We start from the raw sequence: 21,665 nt of genomic DNA, 5'->3' as shown, positions 1-21,665 counted from the left end.
TTGAAAAATAGTTTTGCAAAGGTAGCGGGCGCCCCTCTCTCGAAAGAACAGACTTGATAACCTGTTCAGTGGTTATTAACCACTTGAGAGTTCGCAGCCACTGATTTTACTCACTGAGCCTTTCACAGATGGGAAATATCCATTTGCATATCATCTCACTGTGCTTAGAGAGGCATCAGCTTCACCTCACTGATGATCCCCAACAAGGGTGAAACACGTGTATGGGGTTGCTGGTGGTACTCTTGTTCAGGTTGGATTTGCCATTGCATTTCGGTGCTGGACTGCCCCTGGGCAGGACAAAGACTGATATGCAAATGGATATTTCCCATCTGTGAAAGGCACAGTGAGTAAAAGCAGTGGCTGCGAACTCTCAAGTGGTTAATAACCACTGAACAGGTTATCAGGCCTTGTTCTCTCGAGAGAGGGGCGCCCGCTACCTTTGCAAACTAAGTCAAATAGTGGTCTCTTCATTACTTACCTTCAAGAGCGTGAATTGAGACCAGTTTATGGTACAGCATTTCCCAACTGTAATATGATCAGGCAATATTTGCTGTTAAAATTTAATATGAGTGATGTCCTAGAAATCAGGGGGGGGGGATACATAGGGAGGCCTCATGCGGAGCATCTGCGCAGATTATGTGGGGATGATGTGGTTAAAAGTCTTGAATATATCACGTTTTGTTGCTATTGACTGAGTACGTTAAGAGAAATACTTGAAGATGTATAATGAGATCGATTTTAATATGCAGGATGCGTTGTGGCCACTATTTAGGAAGCAACATAACATTCATTTTATCTATTTTATGATTACATTTTATTGGAATTACAAACAGATACTTGCAATTTTATGAACTGATGTGAATATGTTTATGATACTATTGTCATCACCCCTGTAAGGCTAGATGTTGGGATATGTTAATGATGTGTTTTATGTATAATCTTTTATGCTATGAATAGTCCTTTTATGTTTTACTTTTATGTGTTTTAACTCAATGTACATTACTGTTTTAAAATATGATGTTTTTGTGTCCTATATACAAATCATTATTGCTGTGAGTAGAATAGACAATTATAAGTCCATCCTAGGTTTGAATTCTAAAACCAAATGTCAACCATTCATTCCTTTGAAACCTTCTCCTGAAGGTACATTTTATAAATCATTCAATCAGAGAGGATTAAATAATGTTGAAATGAAGAACATTAGAGACTTCAAGTCCCATAATGCCACAAGTACTGGGACAAGGAAGAGGGACTCAGTCACAGAACTGTGGTGTGTGGTCTAGTGGTTATAAGGACACACCTGGGCATTTAAAACCCCATCAGGTGTAGGCCATTAGGGGGAAGCAGATGGAGCAGCTGAGTCAGGTGGAGCGAGACGTCGCTGTAGAAGAAGCAGGGCGCTGTCATGGAAGTAGCAGAGGTCGGATGCCATGTAGAATGCAGAAGATGCACAGCGGGAAGAGGTACGAAGGCTGGCTGTCCACAGGGAAGGAGGAGCACTCCTGATCCTGCATGGGACAGAATGTGGAAGAAATTACCTCAGGCAATACCCTCACACACCAAGGTGCTTCTCAGACCGGTTGTCAAGACAGCCAGAAGAAAGAGCAAGTCCTTGGTTAGTTAGTATGTGGCAGTGCCGGGGAATAGGATGCAGGGGAGGTCGGGGGGCGACTGAGCCGCAGATGTAAAATTGATTGGAATGTAAGCACGACCCACTAAAGAGAATAGATCTTGTGCTTTGACTGCACATTAAAAGTTGAAAGTGAGGCCAAGCCAAACCAATGAGCCAGATACTCAGCCTTCATCATCGATGGCAACACTATCAAGTTCGCCAGAGAAGTAAAAACCCTAGGTTTTTACCTTGATGCGACACTATCCTTCACCAAACAGGTGAACTCACTGGCCTCATCCACGGCTTATACATGTAAATTAATACGAGCTGGGAAACAATTCCCATCAGATGACAGCTGTCTTATCCTAGCTAGAGCCCTCATCTTATCAAAATTAGACTATTGTAACGCCCTTTATATAGGGACAACCAAACAAATCATCAATAGAATCCAAGTGCTCCAAAATAATGCACTTAGAGCGGCCCTAAGTATCCCTAGAAGAGCAAATATCTCAGAAATAAGACGTAAACACAAATGGCTCTCCACCCAAGAAAAAAAATCAACCTCAAATCTGCCTCCCTTATCCACAAATGCTTAAACAAACAAAGCCCCCCGCTACCTTTCAGAACGCTTCAACAGAAAAAATCCCAATAGTCTTACAAGGACAGTCAGCCCTAAATGCCTCCTAGTGCCCAGATTTAAACTAGCCTCTATTGGAGGATCCAGCTTCCCAGTCAAGGCAGCGCAATTATGGAACGCCCAACCTCATGCACTTCGATCTGACCAAACTTTCAACAACTTCAGAAAGAATACCATAAAATGGCTCACCGAGAATGCGATATAAATGGCACTCTACCCCTCGCACCTCCACTTGTACTTCACCTGACATGCTATGACCTGCTATATTGTTTGTTCGCCACTGACTTGCTATATTGTTTGTTCGCCATAGATTTGATTGTTTGGCTGCGCTTTATCTGCGCTTGCACTTGTCTTAACTGCTGAGTCAAGAAATGTCCACTCTGCCTGCTCTGTAACTTGTAACGTCTGTAACTAAGCTGTAAACCTCCTTGTCTCTTGCGCCCTGCTACCCCAGGGTCCGGTGCGCACAATAAATAAACAAACCATTTACAATAATTTCAAAACATCATTTTAAAATTTCAAACATTACAAAATATTCCAGGTGGTATGTATTCACCTCAGATGAAGTATCCCATAGGAAAGATTGAGGGCATAACAAAGAGAAGGAGAGAACTGAGCAGGGGGTAAAGAGCAGACCAAGAAGTACATCACAGACTATAATAAGTGAGGACTTGCAATACAGTTGATAACAGTTGCACTTGTTGAACCGCAAAATGCTTTAAAAAAAAATGTAGGTTTTTAAGCTCAAATCATATTGCTTTGATTTCAAAAATGAATCTGAAATACACAAGCATATCAATAACCGCGATAACAAGCAGTTGGAATCCTTTTTCTCAGCTTTGGGGTGAAATAGAAGTGAAATAGTAGATGAGACTATTCCAAACAAAGTGATTCTGAAGAAATAATATACATACAGCTGTCATCAATGCCTACCTTGTTTTTCATTGTAGATTATATTTTTACACAACAGGTCATTGTGGCAAAGAACCACAGGAGAACCCAGGCTTGATAACCTCTCCTTCATCCAGGCCATTTCCTCCTGAAGCACTTGAGGATTTGGAACGTTGTGTAGGAACCTCATTTGGAAGAAAAAAAGTTGATTAAAACAAATACAATTTGTTTGAAATGCATGGCTTCTTTGCAGGCAGGGCAATCTAAGTATAACCCCAATTATGTAGGATTTCAGTGGAATGCAAATATTATGGAGACGTGAGATGCAGAACATATCTGGTGCTACATATTCACTATATCATGACACGTTATAAGATTTTACATGCATCTACAAACAAGTTACAGCTTGACATTGAGCCTCAGAAGTTAATAGAAACTTGTGGCAATAGTCAAGTCTTACCCAGGAGACAGATGATCAAATAGCTCAGTGGCTCAAACCGATCAAGAAAGGGAGTTCGAGAGTTTAATAAACTAAAGTGGAGTGCTCTTGTCTCCCTTATTCTGATTGTCTTTTATTGAGTCATTATAATATTATCTACAGGGCACCTACCGGTTCAAGGAAAAACCGTGGTGAAGACAGATGCTCAATAAAAGATTTTTTTTTGCAGAAGATAGTTTTGGAGAGAATACATCGCACCAAATATACTCATCACCAGGAGGTTAGAACGAATGGAACTGTGTCGGTTAAGGTCTTACTCATGAGTTCAAGATATCCATAGAAAGTAACTTCTCCATCGTCACTAAAATGGCATTGCTCACTCCTCCCTCCCCTGCGGCCTCAGACGGGACATCAGAACCACCTTCCATCCTCCCGCTCTTCTCATCCTTCACTCTGCTACCCTGAATTTCTAAAGCTACCGACAGCCACGCCCTCAGGATCCACAGGTGCAGCCTTTTGTAACCGGGCCTCTCCTGGTCCCTGTTGGGGGCACCCACCACCCTTTCGCCCCCTACCCTGCTCACCTGTTGAGCGCTCTGATCTCTAGCTGCCTGCTTCCTGTTCCATGTGCACTCTGGAATGCAGCCCCCCAGCAGCCAAACTCAAAGCATGCAGCACTTTTGTGCACAACCTTTTGTGGCCTAGGCTTCCAGGGACGCAGCATCTAGACCACAAATGCAATAAATTAGCTAATTTAATTGGTAGCCGTTCGATGGGGACACCTCTGCTAAGAGGAACGTGTATAGGAATCCTCTTCGCAGATGATGCTGTGTTAATTAGCAAACCCCTGAAGGGACTTCAATATACAAGCGGGAAGGCTGGGCCTTGAAATTAACATTTGAAAAACCAAGTACCTTATTTGGTCTGCAAAGAAATGCAACTTCTTTTGAGAGAGTTTCAATTAGATAGCGTTGAATATTAAGATTACCTTGGTGTCCTGTATAGGAGCCAAAGGCCTTTGGGATAAAAAGATTTCTAAGAGCAATCTCCAATTACTAAGATATAGAGGGGCCCCAAACTCCTTCATTAATCGTTATGGAGGGAAAGCTGTAGTACAGACCCTCGAAATTTGTCAGGGCAAAGCACAAGCCGCAGCATTGTGCAAGGGCAGAATCTGGGGTTCTGGAAACCTCCAAATTGCTAGAGAAAGGTGAATCAAAGTTTCTAAAATCTCTGTTAAATGTACTGAAGAACTGGGTTTAAAAGAAATGGAGTAAAAGCTATTGGGTAAGGAGATATACTTAGTTATCAAGGACAAACCAGGCTACTCTATATGAAATGTCACCTGAATGTTCATATCAGGAAGACTTATACCATGTTCTATTCTTTCGCCCTTTTTATAATTTAACTACGGCTGCCCCAGCTATCTGCCAGCCCGCTGTTTCTGCTGAATGCAGACTATTCTTGATAATGGCATTTGTAGAATGTTTCCCTTCTGCTATGATCTTCTTAAATGTTACCTATATTTCCTAAGGTATGTGTCTGGCAAGGCCCTCCAGGACACCCCTTTGGGATATATTGTACATGGTCATCCGCGCCGTAGCGCTGGTGATTCCCGCAATGTATGCAGCAGACCTGGCTGCTCTTTTCCCCAATAGCATATATCCGCTTACTCTCCTTATCTGGCGGGTATTCAGTGACTGCTATAGGCTATGTTGCCCTTTTTTCATGCTGTAGTAACTACTAAGGAATCTGGGGTAGGTTGTCCCCTCATGTACAAGGGGTCCGCAAGTGAGGGCGTATACATCTTCTCCACCCAAGGGTTCACTGCCGCATGGAGGCTGGTTTTAGTGGAGCAGGATCAATCCTCTTTATGGCATTTAGTAGAGGTATGCATTCTGAAACCGGTTTCTTTTCCTCCAACACATGCTCTATAAAATGTAACGCTTCAGTGGGTTCTTCTGCCATAATACAAAATGTGTGACATGCTCGTGACCAGGTCTGAGTATAGGAAAGTGTCCTTCCTCATCTGGTGAGGGCATTGTATAATCATCGGGAGCAACATCCTCCAGAGGATCTAGGTGTAAGTCTGAGTCCTCCGAGATGTCCTATAACTCATGTGGTGATTATATATCACCATGTGGGCAAGGCTGTTCCTGAAACCTTGCCTTTTTTGCAAAGGTTGCCTCCTGTCTGTCCTCTTTCTGGGGTGTTCATGGCTCTCCATAAAAGAAACCATTTCTGACACAGCATCCCTAACTTTACCCAGAGTGGTAGGATGCATGGTGTGGGTAAAGAGGCAGTAGGGTTGAGTAGAGAAAGAGGGTGTAGGATGGGTGGCGGTAAAGATGGGGTAGGGTAGGTTGGGGTAGGGTACGTGGGGATAGAGCAGGGTAGGATGGGTGGATCGAGTTGAGAGGGGGGTGGGGTGCATGGTGGTAGAGAGAAAAGGGTAGCATGCGTTGGTGGTGTTAGAGAGTGGGTGATGGGTGAGTGGGGCTAGGGCGTGTGGATGGTGTGGAGTATGGTGTGATGGGTGGGGCAGAGTGATTTGGAAGGGTGGGTGGGGATAGAGTTGGCACGCTGGGTTGGTGGTGGTAAAACAAGTGTGTAAGGTGGGTGGGGAAGAGAGTGGGGTAGGGTGGGGTCAGTGGGGGTAGAGTTGAAGTAGGGTGGAGCTAGAGGGAGGTGAGGTTGGGTGGGGGAGAGGGGTGGGGTCAGAGAAAGGTCAGGTCGGGTTGGTTAGAGAGAGGTGGGATAGTAGGGGGAAGAGGAGAGGTCGGGTGGCGGGGCAGGCGGTCGGGTGGGTGGGCGGGGCAGAGAGGCAAGGTTTCACAGAAAGCGAGTTTGGGAGGGTGAGTGTTCACAGAGGTGTGTGGTCGGGTAGGTGGGTGTTCGCAGAGAGAGGCGAGGTAGAGTTAGAAGGGTGAAATACGGTGTGCGAGTTAGATTAGGGAGGCAAGGTAGTGTTGGTGGTAGACCCCAAGGAGACTGTCCCGCCCACTATTGCAAACATGCCCATACATTATTATACTCGCTTAACAACCCTACAAGTTTGTCACTTTCAGTCCTGCGCCCATCTCACCATAATTTGAAAGTTGGATCTATCATGTGCGCACTGATCATTACAACAGGCACTTAAACACAATGACAAATCATCTGCCGCAACTTGCAAGCTCAGCATGCCCGCTTTTTCTCTCATACAGCTATTCATTGCAGCACAAGCTGATGCTCACTGGTACGCCCCTGCAGAATAACCTAGAGGAGCTCTTCCATCTGCTAAACTTCCTCACACCCAAGATATTTCAGTAAAATGATGCTTTGTCCTGTGCGATTTGGTACTTTTGTTTCTGGATCCTCTGCTCTGCCTTTTATTTGTTTAAAGATGTGCCGACTCTTGTTTTTTCATAAATGGCACACTTCTGTAATGGAACTCATAATCAAGAGTTTACCCTGCTCCTCTTAAATTATGGCTCCTGGTGCTGCGGGGTGAGTTTGCTTTTACTGCTATGGACCGTCTTGCTTTGAGAAGGTGAGTAAAGTTGTAATTTTTGGAATTCTCTTGCACCTTCTTTTGCCCTCGATACCCCCCTTTCCCTACCATCAGCTTTCATGTTACCCACCCCTCATTCATGCCTCTTAGCCCTCCCACGCCCTGTGATTGGAATGCTACTCTCCTTATAAGCCACCCTCCCAGGGCAACCCTCTGCAAAGGCCCCCCAGGCAAAGGGCAGCGCCTAAAGGAGCAGCTCCAGTCAGTGTTTGCCTGCGAAGCCTGCCACCGTCAACCATCAGTGACAAACAAGTTAGGTGTGGTCTGGGTGGGGAGTACAGCAATGACTCTATTCCATCAAACCCAACAACACTTATTACCTCCCAGAACATAGCACACCAATGATAGAAAGCTAGCAACTAATTTTTCAATTCACTATTGTGCCCCATTTGTGGGTGGTCCCCCATTTACTGCAGTGTCTCAAAACCAGGTGTTTAATTGCAGCTGTATCTCAAATGTAGGGATGTTTCCCCACTTTTCAGGGGTTTCAGGTTTAAGTGTTGTTCCCTTGGTTGCTTTGTTCCATTTCTGGGTGTCTCTCCAAACACTGTTTCTCCAATTCTGTGTGCCTCCTGTATAGCTCTGTGTTTCAGCACTGAGTGCTCCCGCACCACTGCTGGGTTCAGTTCTGGGCTCTCTCTAGCATTACAGCTGTTGTGAGGGGTCAGCAATGCGAGGTGGACAACTGTTTGTTGATTGTTCAAAACAAATTTTATTATGGAACAAATCAAGTAAAAATGCCCCACTATCCCTACTCTGCTGAGGATTTCCCTGCCTAACCAAAGCTAAGGGGAAACACTACCACGGTATGTCTGGCCCGCACACTAAACAACAAATACACAAAGAAAATATATGGCAATTCAAATAACAAACATTCACAGTTTCTTGATAACCTCTTAGGAATGAAAGTGAATTCTGCTTCAAGGTTCCACCAAAGCAATACATAAGGAAATCCTTTTAAGTAAAATAATCTGAAATCAGCTCTTTGTTTCGATGACAAAGTAAAGTTTTGCTTTCTAAAGTTCCAACAATAGCATATCTTTTCTCCTTGGTAAAAGATGGACTTTCCACTTCCTTACAACAGCAGCAATGGAAATCCCAGCCGCAATGCTTTGTCATCACTTCCAGTAATCCAAGAAGACTTGCCACAGTTCATAAGAAATGCAACTTCTATCACAGTCAGTGAAACACAGTTCTTGGTTAGCAGTTGGAATGTCTTTAGTTGCAGAATTTTGATTCACAATGGGTAAATTGGTCAGGATGACTTAAGTGTCACTACTTCCACAACTTCACTTCTATGCAAAGTTACCATGAGAACAGTCTCCTTTGCCTCATAGTACTCCACTTTGTTTACGCTACTGCAATGTTGCATCTACAGACAACCAGATATACCATCACAGCTTTAGTTTTGATAAGATTCACTTTCAAGTACTTCAACACCTTCAAGTAGGCAAGGCACTCATCCTCTGATTATCTCTTCAAAAGCAGCAGCCTCTTTGCTTTTCATGACTGTCTGCCACAACAACTTAGGTTTGCCTTTATGACCCACGACACTCTTCCTTTCACAGTCTTTGGCAATATAGGTTGTGTGAACTTCAAATAATCTTTACAAGTAGTCACTTTCTCTTCCCCAACTTTGCCTTCACCTTTCTGACAACTGTTAGCCCAAACAATTACCCAAAAGCCTTGATACCACTCTTGTGGCTTCAGGTAATGCTTGCACACTTCTTAAGCAAGGTTGAAAGGTTAATAGATTCACAGTAATAGTTGGATTGCTTTCTGGCTCAGAGTAAAGTTGTTTCTACACCAGGTACAGGGTGGGGACTCTTGGCTTGGGCAATATTTGCTCTTCTCTTAGATTGTTTAAATGCTTAACTTTTTATATGAAAGGTATGCCTTTGTGAAAGTAGAGGATCGAGTTCAGTCTGCCTTTTGCAGGCACAATTGGGCACACGCAACCACTTTTTGATGTAGTTTTCAAAGGTTAAAGGTTTTGACACTGGTCTTATCAAAGTTAGGAATTCAGCAATGATATAATAAGTCTATTTATATAGTGCCCATACACAATGTGCTTCAAAGGCCTTTGCAACGTTCACTCTTCTTAATGAGAGACACACCACTACTTCATAAGGTTTACAGTCTTCAAGGGTTTAACAATGGTTTTAGCAGAGTTTGCTACGAGCCGAGTGGTACTTTTCCATTGTTCCCTTATTAAAGCTTCAAACAACTTCAGCTCGTTTATGACTATACTTGAGTGAATAGGAAACTGCCGGCAGTGCTTGTGCAAGGAATTAGAACACCAGGTCTCACTCAACAGTTTCTGTAATCTTTTTTCTGCGGGTTGCACAACTTCCACGACTTCTGACACAATTTCTACAGCTTCCGGCTTCACAAGGACCCACATTCTTCCTCGCTGAAGGGGTCTCGGTCCAGCCACATGTTTAAGGAGCCCAATTTCATTCCCGACACCCACGGCTTGACAACAGCCCCTCGTCTCGGTCTCCGACCCGTTCTCTGCATGGCAACCCCGGCAATCAGGTTCACATGGGGAAAGGCGGCTTTCCTGCATGCCTTCTGTCACGCAGTCTCTGCACTTCCGAGTTTGGGGGAACATGACCCTTTCAGAACAAGCAGGTGAAATCTGCTGCATCCACGTTCCGGCGTCCCTCCGGTTCTCCCACATCTGCTTATACTGCTACAGCTTGCACTCCAGTCACAGTTCCAGCTCCTAACTGGCTGCACCTGAGGGGGCCTTTTATGCCTCCAAGGTTCCTTCAGGGGTGGGCGGTTAGGCTTTACTGTCCGACTACTGCTATAGGATACTTCAGCCCTCTCCCTCGTCCCAGTACTTCTGGGATTCATAGGCCCCAACAAAATTAGTTCCCTTAAATAACTTCCGATTTTTAAAAGGGTAGAATTAGTTCCCTTAAAGTTATTTAAGGATAAATCATTAGAATGTGCCATTACAGAGGAAGATAGTCCATTTAAGCCAGTACTTCTAGATTCCATTCCATTATACCTTTGGGAATAAGGAAGATGTTTATACTGAAATACTTTGAAGGTTCTTTCTGTGGGTAAGAATTATTAGAGATGTATAGTACTTGTGCCCAGAGCCACAGATCTTCTATGTGATTCAGGGATATTAAAATGACAGTAAGCCATTACCTGTTTTGGCAATTTCGAAAGATGTTCCATTTCAAAGGACACATACCATGTCTCATCTCACGGGATCTCCTCACCACCCTGGGCCGGGTCTCCTCCCAGTGATCCTCCCGCAGTACAACTAAAAAGAGTGTGGTCCAGGGAGGGGGGGGGCAAGGGGGGCTACAACCTCACTGAGCTCCAGACAAAGCCTTTGAATTATTATGTTCTGCTACAACTTGGAACGGGATTTACAGCCAGCTATGGTTACCTAGAGTGACTTTGGCCCAACGGTCACATGACTACAAAGCTAATGAAGTATTTATTAAGCGGTACGCCCTCATTTTAAACTTCTGTTGCTCAAACTCAAAACCCATACACATGTTACACTGTTCATAATCGCACATTACAGCTGTCAGCTGTCAGTTGCCAGTTGCCAGTTTTAATGGATAGCCAACGTGCGTTTCAACCTGAGTCAACAGGTCTTCCTCAGGGTGGTGCTGGATCTCCAAGGGTGGCTGCCCAAGACCCAACAAATCGTAGTAAGTTATTCTCAAGTTCACTGCATCATATTGACATGAAAAGGGGGAGCCATAGCCCCATAAAGCCTTTATTACTGAATGTAGATGTTATCTTCTCTAAAGCACCAACGATCCCATGGAAAAACGCCAGATCTAGTGGGACCATTCAATTACAAATAGTTTACAACTGGTAATCCATACTCCAGAGTTCCAATAGTTACTAGATTGTTGAGCCATACTCCAATGTTGAAAATGTTTTCAATAGGAATTCTGTTTGCTCCATTCACTGCCATTGTGGTCAATGTGGGATTCTGCGTCTCAAACTACATGCTGTACAACACCCCCAAGGTCAGGAAACATCTGCAATTCTATGGCCACCTGGGAGGAGACTTTGGGCAGGGTTTCAGTGAGGGATCCATAGCATTCTTCACTGTGCTCTGAGTGAAAGTGCTCTATAACTATTTCTCCCACCCGTAAGGTGCCCCAATTTTAGGTGCACCAGCAACACTGCTGTGCTTAGAATTAAGGTGTTATAGGGGGTATCTAGCGGAAAAGTAGACAGCTAGCTGTAAGCCGCCAGCAGACTAATAGTCTGAGGAGTAAAGATTTAGCATACAGCTCAAAGAGTGACATTACCAAAACGCGCATTCAGGAACCACCTCCCAGCCCTGCCCCATTAGGACCTTTCGCTCAACCCAATTTGCAAGCTAATGGATCACCGACTGAGTTGAAACGCCCTGCTATCCTACCCCCCTTCCGACAACCACAGAAAACAGAAACCACCAAGAAAACCACAACTAAAAGGGGAACCTAAAACTACAAAAATAAAAAAAAAGACAACAAAACACTCCGAAAACGTGTTGGAGGTGGGCAAGGCCCCTTTGACCTCAAACACAATAACAAACTCAAACACTATAAGACCTAAAGAAAACAGAATATGCCACTGCCACTGAATGGGACAATGCAAGAGAAAACAATGAGAAAGGATATACAAAATGGAACCACACCATGCCACCAAATACCAACACAGTAACGGAGAACACACCCAGAAGAGCGACAGGAAAAAAAAAAAAAACAAGACAAATCACTATATCCAACAACATACCTCGCTACGGACCAATCGCCAGAGCAGCATACGACCAGCAGAAATGGCACACACACACACCCCAGCCGGATACCAGAACTGCAGAAACATGCGGATGAAATAAGATTGAAAATAACAGCTTCACTTCATACATCACAAAACCCAAGGGGGCGTACAGCGATGGCAACTACATACAGAAGAGAACCGAGAAGTAGTCATGGACCCAATACAAAACCTAGCCGATCTACCCAACGATGAAACAGATCTAACAGAACATAGAAAACTCGCCAACAAGGCCACACACACGAAGACAAGAACAAAACAGGACACTGTAAAAGAAAAAAAAAAAAAAAAACACTACAACCTAAGCAACGCAAGATTGATGTCCAACACACTACAGAGATCTACAATATACTCTACGACTGTGGAATTTACATCCTATTTATCGCAGAAACTTGGCAAGATGACCACTACAAAGTCACACTACGCAGCCGTCTACCCAACAACCGCAGTAGCCAATAAAGAACACCTGAAAATAAAAACAGCTGACCCGCTGAACATCCTGAACTGTGAATCCCTCATACTTCACCTAACATCGGATCCACAAACCTCACGTTCATACACATTTGTATACCACCAACCTATGACGCAACCTTCATAGAAGCAGTTAGTAACCCGGTCATGAAACATGATCACTTGATCACCCTCAGGGATTTCAACATATGGTTTGAAGAAGAGAACGCAAACTCGCAGACATCACTAAGCAGCTTGAGACAAGGATACTAAAACAGATGGTGAAAGAAGCGGCACACATGGCAATGGCACACACTTGATACAATATTCGCCAATAAAGAAAACGGATCTCAACTGTGCCACCAATACAAATACTTTGGAGTGACCAACTCATTATACAGTTCGAGATCCAACTACCTTCAAAAGCCCCGAAATAGCCCAAAGGTTCCCCACCAATCTGGAAAAAAAACTGGCATACTATCAAAAGCCGTAATTTAGAACAACTAGATTCCTTATCTTGGGAGGATAGCTCAGGGGCAACATGCTCACCTTGGAAGCAAGACGACACGGAGCAACACAGGTTCGATCCCATTCGGTCCACGCTGAGGAACCTCTGGGTATTAAACGCGATAACCAATTAAATAAAAACCATTGTTCGGAAATAAGGACGAAAGTGACCTAGACGAAAAAGCAGACCTAATCCATAAATCTATCGCCAAAACAATTAACAACATCTCTCTTGAAAAACCCCTCATCCCATCAAGAAAGCAAGCAGTGGCAAAATGCTTCACACCCCACCTCAATAAAATGAGAAAAAAACAAACAGGAAACTAAAGAATGAAGGAAAAACTACGACCAAGCAAAAATAACAAATCTGAGCATACAAAAAGCCAACAAGAAATACTTTGATGATCGGGTCACCAAAGCCATTGGCAGTCAAAGAACTATTAAACATTTCAAACGAGATGAGCAATCCCCCTGGATGCAATAACACACAGATACCTTCACAAAAATTATGCGATAATCTCGCAGATCATTTTAAGAATAGAATCACTGACATACACCGGATCATACAAAGCAGACAATCAACCATACTGTACACCATCCCCAACCTATTGTCACGATTCAGTGCTCAAAGGGACCAGTACCCCATAATGTAGTGGGAGCCTTTAAACATTTCCTGGGCCCCACTCTGAACAGATCACGCTGTGCACCAAAAGGAGTCAACTTAGCTCAGTCCTGGCGCCTATGGCACCAGGCTCATATGGAACAGGAAGTGCTTCCCCCTTATTCCAAGAAGGATGATTGGTGATTTACTGCTTCTGCTTGCAAGCAGTGTATGTAGACTAATCTTTTTGGGAGTGGCAGGGTGTGGTCAAGAATTTAAGCTCCATCCCTGCTGAAATCCATGCTTTGCGTTACTCTGCTCCCAAGCAGTGTGAAGCACACCATGACCACCTCGGTTTCCTGCAGCATCGGGACCCGCTTCGGCTCCAACGACATCCAGCTTCAGCTGCAAGAAAGAAGACAAAACAAACACCATTAGAACAACACTCGCCTGTTTCCGGACGCCATCGTAGAACTCCAGCAGCAGCCTAATCATCGATCCTCAGAACCACAGCTACTCGACACCTGGAAGAAAGAAAAAGACAGACAAAAGGTCAGATTGGGAAAACAAAAGACTCACGTGCACCCTGCCACTTAAACCCAGTGCAGCCACACATACCAGGTTATTGTGCGCAACGCTCCATCTCTTCGCGAGCTCATCCAAAGCGGAGTAGGTCAAAGCATTTTGCCACGCGGACTCCAATTCATCTCAGCACCTGCAGAGGAAGGAAAAAACACTTGAGAGAAAGAACAGCACGCAAGGACAACGTTAAAACACCTTAAAAGCGTAGGGGGGTGTGGGGATGGAAATACCCAGAATACGTGTTGAGGGACCCCATAATAAGGGAGATAAAGGGAAAGATGAGGGAATTCTTCGACAATAATAAAAGGGGCGACACGGCAGAAGATATTAGGTGGGATGCGTTTAAGGCTACAATGAGGGGGGGAAATCATAGCACTCAAAGCACAAAGACACAAGCAGCTGCTGGCCCTGGAGATCCAGCTGGAGGCAGAGGTCGAGGAAGCAAGGAACAAAGTAGCTGAGACCCCCAATAGACCCAACCAGAGGGAATACAGGAGGGTGGTGGGGCAATTGGGGATCTTATTAACCAAAAAAAGCGGAAGGGGCCCTACTTTACGTGAGACAAATTTTGCGTTAAAAGGGAACCAGGCAGACGCTCTATTGGCACGCCTCCTCCAGGGAGCGACGTCAAGAAATACAATCTTGGCCCTAAAGACAAACAGGCGATAGGGTTACACAAACACAAGATATTCAAGAAACCATGGCCAAATTCTATGAGACATTGTACACTTCACAAAACCCCCACGCCCAAGCCCAGGATGCATTCCTGGAAAAGATAGGCCTGCACAAAATAGACGGAGAAACCCAGACGGGCCTACACCAAGAAATAACGGAGGATGAAGTGAGGAGGGTTATCAGGAACCTGCCCGTGGGCAAAGCCCCTGGCCAAGATGGGTACTCGGCAGCCTTTTACAAGTCCTTTGCCGGGCTGCTGGTACCACAATTGACCTGTCTCTTCAACTCCTTTAAAGATAGAGGGCAAATAGCCCCATCCATGAAGGAAGCCAAGATCTCCCTGATCCTGAAAACTGGTAAGGACCCCCTGGAAAGATCATCATACAGGCCAATAGCGCTCATCAATGTAGACGCTAAGATTTACACAAAAATCCTAGCCAATATGCTGGAGGGGCGTCTCCCGGACCTGATATATCAGGATCAGGCGGGATTTATAAAAGGGAAGGGAGACAGCGGATAATATAAGGAGGGGGGCACACCTAGTGGAAAAGGTGGAAAAAACTCACCCCGGCGGCCCTATCATCTCTGGACGCTGAAAAAGCATTCGACCGGGTAGAGTGGTCATTTCTTTTTAAGGTTATGGAAAAGAATTGGACTTGGAGGCGCCTACTTGCAGATGGTCAAGGCAAACTACGAGGGGCCCCGAGCGAGAGTGGTTGTGAACAGCACAACATCGAGACTGTTCCAACTCCAAAGAGGCACGAAACAGGGATGTCCCTTCTCACCCTTGCTCTACGCAATCTACTTAGAACCCCTCCTACAGGCCATTCGGGAATCAGAGGGAATACAGGGAATCCCATTTGGGGGCAGACAGCATAAAGTGTCAGCCTTCGCCGACGACATGCTACTCGCCCTGACAACCCCATAGAATCAAGCAGGCAAAGTAGATTACTCAAGGAATTTGGGGAAGTGTCCGGATTACGCATAAACATGAACAAATCCGAGCTTATGGACCCGACGCTGGGGCAAGAGGAGAGGGAAGAGCTAAAAAAGGCTAACACCATTCGCATGGCGGCCTGGAGGGGCGTGGGGCCTTTAGGGAAATCACATACTTGGGGGTGAGGATTACCCCGGCTCTCACAGGATGGTATGCGTCAAATTGCCCTCCCCCCCCCTAATGAGAAGTATTGAAAAGGACCTCCACAAGTGACGGAGTCTCCGGATCTCCTGGCTTTGGAGGCTGGCGGCAATAAAAATTGTCACACTGCCGAGGATGCTCTACCTATTTCAAGTCATCCCCCAAAATGTTCCAGCAAGCTTCTTCAGGGAGCTCCAAGCTGTAAGCTCCAAGCTGTAACAAACACATTTATTTGGGAGGCGAAAAGAGCAAGGAGAAGTAGGCAGCAACTCATGGCTCTGAGGAAAGAAGGGGGACTAGCCCTACCTAATTTCCGTCAATACTACGAGGCAACCCAGCTAAGGGTTATTAGGGAATAGCTACATGAGGGGGGGTGAAGAAGAACACTGGGTTAAAATGGACAGGGCTGTCACAAAGCATGACCTAGGGAAGGTCGTGTGGCTACCTAAGCAGCACCGACCAAAACACATGTACGAGAGCTCCATCACTAAACTAGTGATGGATAACTGGGACAGGCTGGTCAAACGCATAGAAATCACAACCTACCCGTCCCCCTCCACACCTATATTCAATAACAGAGTTCACTCCCGGGCTGGAGAGGAGGGCATTCAGGAATTGGCAGGAATGGGCTTGCCAGAGAATGAGAAACATGTTCATAGGGGGGGAAAATCAGCACCTTTGTGGACGGCAAAAGGGACTTCGCACTGGGGGAGGGGGAGGGACTGATATATTCCCGACTGATATATTCCCAACTGCGCCACTGGCTTCTCCACCCCACGAATAAGAAGGCGGCCACTAGATTTCCGACCCCCTTCGAGAAATTCTTAATGACCAACGACCGCTTGAAAGGGCTAATCTTGCAGCTGTACAAGATTCTAGATGAAGCTGTCCCGAGGATGCAGTGGGCATATATGGGAAGATGGGAACACATACTGGGCAGGGACATAGAGAAGAGGGAATGGGAGAAACTTTGGAGGAAAATCCCCAAACTAGCGAGAGCCTCACAAACCCAGGAAGCCTAGTACAAAATACTCCATGGTTGGCATTATACTCCAGCCCGCCTGCGCAGCATATACCTGGGGACAACGGGAATCTGCTGGAGAGGCTGTGGGCAGGAAGCACAGCGGAACATATCTGGTGGAGGTGCCCAAAGATAGTCCCATTCTGGAAGGAAATCCGTCAAGCACGAGAACAGGTGTTCGGATCAGGGGGGAGCATGCCCCCGGAATGGACCCTCCTGGGCCTCCGGCCCGAGGAAGTGACAGGAGAGCCGAGAGGCAGAGAAAGAGCGCGGGCGATGCTAACTATAGCCGGAATGACAATTATAGCCCAGAGGTGGAAAAGCTCTGACATTCCGACATTCCAAGACTGGATGCGCAAAGTGTGGGAAATGGTGGCAATGGAATGGACTACATATGCAATGAACAATGTAATGCAGAACTTTGCAGGCGATTGGAGGGGGTGGCGGGTGGGGGGGCAGTGTTAAGTTTTCTCAGAGACGATTTCAGGATCGGATGGCTTCCGCAATGGTTAAGACTTTTAGATCTGCAATGACCCCGAAGGGACACAATGAAATTATAGTAAACAACGGAAAACCCGAGGCAGCACCGTGGGAGAGGGGGAGGGGGGGGGGGAGAGGGGAGGGGGGCGGAGTTAGGGGGAATGTTATGTCTGTTGAAAATGTAATAAAAAGAATTTAAAAAAAAACTTAAAAGGGAGTAAGCAAGATGACAAAAAAGAAGACAGAACAAACTACAAAAAAGTCAGAGAAAGACAGATAACAAGTAGGAGACAAGGAAAGACTTACCTTGGTTAATCAAGGCAGGCTAGTCTTCGCCACAGCCGGACTGGGCAAGCGGACCAGTGACATAACTTGGTCCATCCGAGCCTGTGCCCTGCAACAGCGCCCCTGCAACGAATAGCAGGACGGATAGCCCAACAATAATAAATATCAGGTGAGGAGCATTCAAGTGGAGAATTCAATACCCTGGGAAGGGGAAGAGCGAACAGGGAGGGAGGTCTGGGCGGACGCATGTACCAGTAGCCCACAGCTGACCTCGCTTTCCATCCTACGAGCAGACTAAATCTCCTGAGTTATCGAGCCCAGCAGTCCAGACGGCTGTCCTCCCAGCAAAGCCCGACGTCCCTGTGGAGACAAGGTGAGCGTAACAGAACGCAAAGCCTCTCCAAACCTCTGCCTGGACGTCATTGAAAAGTCGGAAACTGACCAATTAGCCGAGTTCCCGGGAGTTACAAGCAGAGGAACACGCAGCCCGACAAGAAACCAACGCCCTCAGAAGGGAATTGATTGTGAATCGGGATTGTACCGATGAGTTAGCAAGGCAATTACTTCAGACACAAGCCAGTCAAGCCCCACTGCCTGGACCGATTCAATCCTCTGCAACATCACAGCCCGCGCCGGTGCAAGTCGTCCTGCCTGGTGCTGTCCCCTTGGCTCCACCTGAAAATTTTGCAGGCGACCCCAACAAATACTCTAACTTTATGAATCAGTGCTGCTTGCACTTCCTATGCAGAATAGGGGCGTTCCCCCAACGACCAGTCAAGGGTCGCATTCGTGCTTTCGTATTTGGTTGGAAGAGCCGCCGACTGGTCAATTCCATTGGTAAACAGGGACGACCGCTGCTCCACGATTTCGTGGGGTTTCAACACGAACTCGAAAAGCTATTCGCCCGGCACACCAGGCCAGGCCCTGGACAACTAACTCTTGTCGCTCCGGCAGGGCAGCCAAGACCTGTTGACATATATAGCCACTTTTAACAGGTTAGTGGTCGAATCAAACTGGCCGGAAGAGAAGAGAAAAAGAAAAAAAAAAAAAGAGAACCATGATTTTTTACAGTGGTCTGCGGGGAGAGTTGAAAGACGTTCTGGCTCTGGTAGTGAATCCCCCCAAAGGGTGTGCGGAGTACATCGACTTAGCCATGCAACTTGAGAACAGGCTGCAGGATTGCAAGTGTGATCATGCCCAGTCCGAGGGGCGCACGGTGTACGTCTGGGCTAGAGAAGCTCAGTCCCGGCAACCTGAAAGCCATCCTGAACCAATGTAGATCGGAGGCTTGCAGAGCCCACTAACCAAGGCGGAGAGGGAACAGGGGAGACAACAGCAACTATGCCTGTACTGTGGAAAGGCGGGTCTCTTCCTCCGAGAGTTTCCAGGGAATCCACCAAGGAAGACGGTGGGAGCCACGGATAGAGGGGATGCTGAACCTGACTCGGAAAACCCCAACGCCGGAAAGTGTAGAGGTCCGCTTGTCGAGCATTGAGAAAGAACCTTCACATACCTTGCACCTAGTTATACCAGTGATCCTAATCAGCCACAAACAACTATCTACAATGCCCGCTTTGGAAGCATACATAGATTGTGGAGCAGTTGGGAACTATATGGACCAAGATTTGGCAGACAAGATGGGCCTTCCCCTTCGTAAAAAGACAACGTAACAGGTCACAGCCGTCGACAGCACTTCTGGCCCTGTAACACAATGTACGGAAGAAGTAACTCTGCTTTGTCAAGACGGGCATCTGGAAGACATTTTTTACCTTATCAGCGCTGCGCAATTCCAGATGATTCTGGGGAGGCCCTGGCTGGAAGCCCACAACCCTCAAATCGACTGACGTGCAAGTGTCTTAACCTTCTTGAAACAATGTGCTGGTTCTTGTTACCAGGCGAGGTCCCTCCTAGGGGCTCAAGTGAGAACTCTTCCAATAGAAGGAAAGATGCTGTGCCTAACGGGCACGTTGCCATCCGACTACATGGATTACCAGGATGTTTTCCAGAGGGATCAGGCAAATACGCTACCTCCGCACAGGCCCTACGACTGCCAGATAGACCTAATACTAGGAGCCCAGATTCCCTGCAGTCGGATCTACGCACTCACCGAACAGGAGAACCTCCATTTGAAAACCTACCATGACCAATACCTAGCAAACGGTTTCAACCGCCGGTCAAAGTCACCTGCAGCGTCACCCCTCTTTTTCGTCCCCAAGAAGGAGGGGGGGGATCTGAGGACATGTATCAATTACCGTTCATTTAATCAGATAATGGTTAAGAACCGCTACCCTTTGCCACTCATCCCAGAACTCCTGGACCAAGTCACGGATGCCCAGATTTACACCAAACTGGATCTTAGAGGGGCCTACCCCCTGGTACAAGTTAAGAAAGGCGATGAATGGAAGACCGCCTTTCATACTAAATATGGCTTGTACGAGTACCGGGTCATGGCCTTTGGGCTTTGTAACGCCACTGTGGTGTTTCAGTTCTTCATGAACGACGTACACCTGGAGTTACTTGATGTCTGCACACTGGTCTACATTGACATCCCGATCTATTCAGCTACCAAGGAGGATCATATCAAACATGTCCGGGCTGTGCTCGAGAAACTCTGGCAACAGCATCTATACGCCAAGCTGGAAAAATGCTCCTTCCACGTAACGGAAGTAGAGTTCTTAGGTTTTATCCTCACACCACAGGGCATTCGTATGGATACGCGAAAGGTAGACGCCATCCTCAACTGGCCTTAACCATCATCAGTAAAGGGAGTCCAGAGTGTTCTCGGGTTTGCGAACTTTTATCGGCGATTCATTCCAGGATTCTCAGATTGTCCATCCAATCATTTAATTGTTAAGAACAAGCGTTTCCAATGGTCCACATAAGCGGAAGCAGCTTTCCAGAATCTGAAATGGCATTTCACCTCAGCCCCAATTTTACAACATCCCCGGCCTGATCTCCCATATGTGGTCGAGACGGATGCCTCCAACATAGCTATTGGAGCAGTCCTTTTGCAAAGAAACCCAGGCGATGGTCAACTGCATCCTGTGACATTTTGGTCGCGTAAATTCTCAGCCCCGGAATTGAACTACGCCATTACCGATAAATAACTTCTGGCAATCAAGGTAGCATTCAAGGCTTGGAGGCATCATCTCCTAGAGGACCGGCATACGGTCAGGTGATTACGGACCAGCGCAACCTGCAATATCTAAAGACAGCAAAAGCGCAGTCTCATCAGCTCCGGTGGACCCTTTTTATTTCTTTTTGCCAAATAGGACTACGTGATAACCTACCGCCCGGGGGTACATAATGGCAAGGCTGACGCTCTGTCCCATATGGGTGAAGGAGAAATTGCATATGCAATGCTGGACCCAGTCGCCATCATCCCAGAAGAAAAAAAATATGGGGGCACTTACTGTAACTTCACCTCTAGAGGACTTAAAACTTGAGACCCAACATTGCATGAACATAGAGACGCAACAGGCGTGGCTTTCAAAGGGAGAAGAAAAAAAAAAAAAACGCAGTCACCAACGGTTTGCCAGATTATCAATAGCGTCTTTATATTCCAAATAAGAACTTACAGAACCAGGTCATTGCAAGTTACTATGACTCACTAATTGAAGGACACCCGCAAGTGACCAAAACACTAGCCAAAATTAAGAGAAGTTACTCTTGGCCGACCTGGAGGAAGGACGTGTTCAAGTTAGTATCAACTTGCAGGATATGTGCACAGAACAAATCCCAAAAGACAAAGCCTGCAGGTCTCTTATGGCCTCTAGAAATCCCTCCAACACCCTGGCACACAATATCCCTCAATTTCATCACGGATCTTCCCCCAGTCGAGGCTTCAACACCATTCTGGTCGTGGTAGACTTGTTCTCAAAGAAGGCCCACTTCATTCCTTTAAAAGGCCTCCCAACTGACATCACCCTGGCAAAGGTATTTGCTTACATAGACTCCCATCGGTCCCGATATCTGACCGTGGCAG

At 46.2% G+C, this 21,665-nt stretch overlaps 1 protein-coding gene across 1 annotated transcript in view; it reads right to left on the bottom strand.

Annotated features, from left to right (window-relative positions):
• ETNK1 (ethanolamine kinase 1) overlaps positions 1 to 21,665 on the bottom strand; it is a 408,601-nt gene that overhangs the window by 227,929 nt on the left and 159,007 nt on the right. The window contains exon 4 of the mRNA XM_069628458.1: positions 3,183 to 3,325. Coding sequence (XP_069484559.1) covers positions 3,183 to 3,325 — 143 coding nt within the window. The remainder of the gene's footprint in view (positions 1 to 3,182; positions 3,326 to 21,665) is intronic.

This window comes from Ambystoma mexicanum, chromosome 12, assembly GCF_040938575.1.
Source record: "Ambystoma mexicanum isolate Mex_15411 chromosome 12, UKY_AmexF1_1, whole genome shotgun sequence".
NCBI classification, from domain to species: Eukaryota; Metazoa; Chordata; class Amphibia; order Caudata; family Ambystomatidae; genus Ambystoma; species Ambystoma mexicanum.
This window is presented reverse-complemented; position numbering and strand designations above follow the sequence as displayed.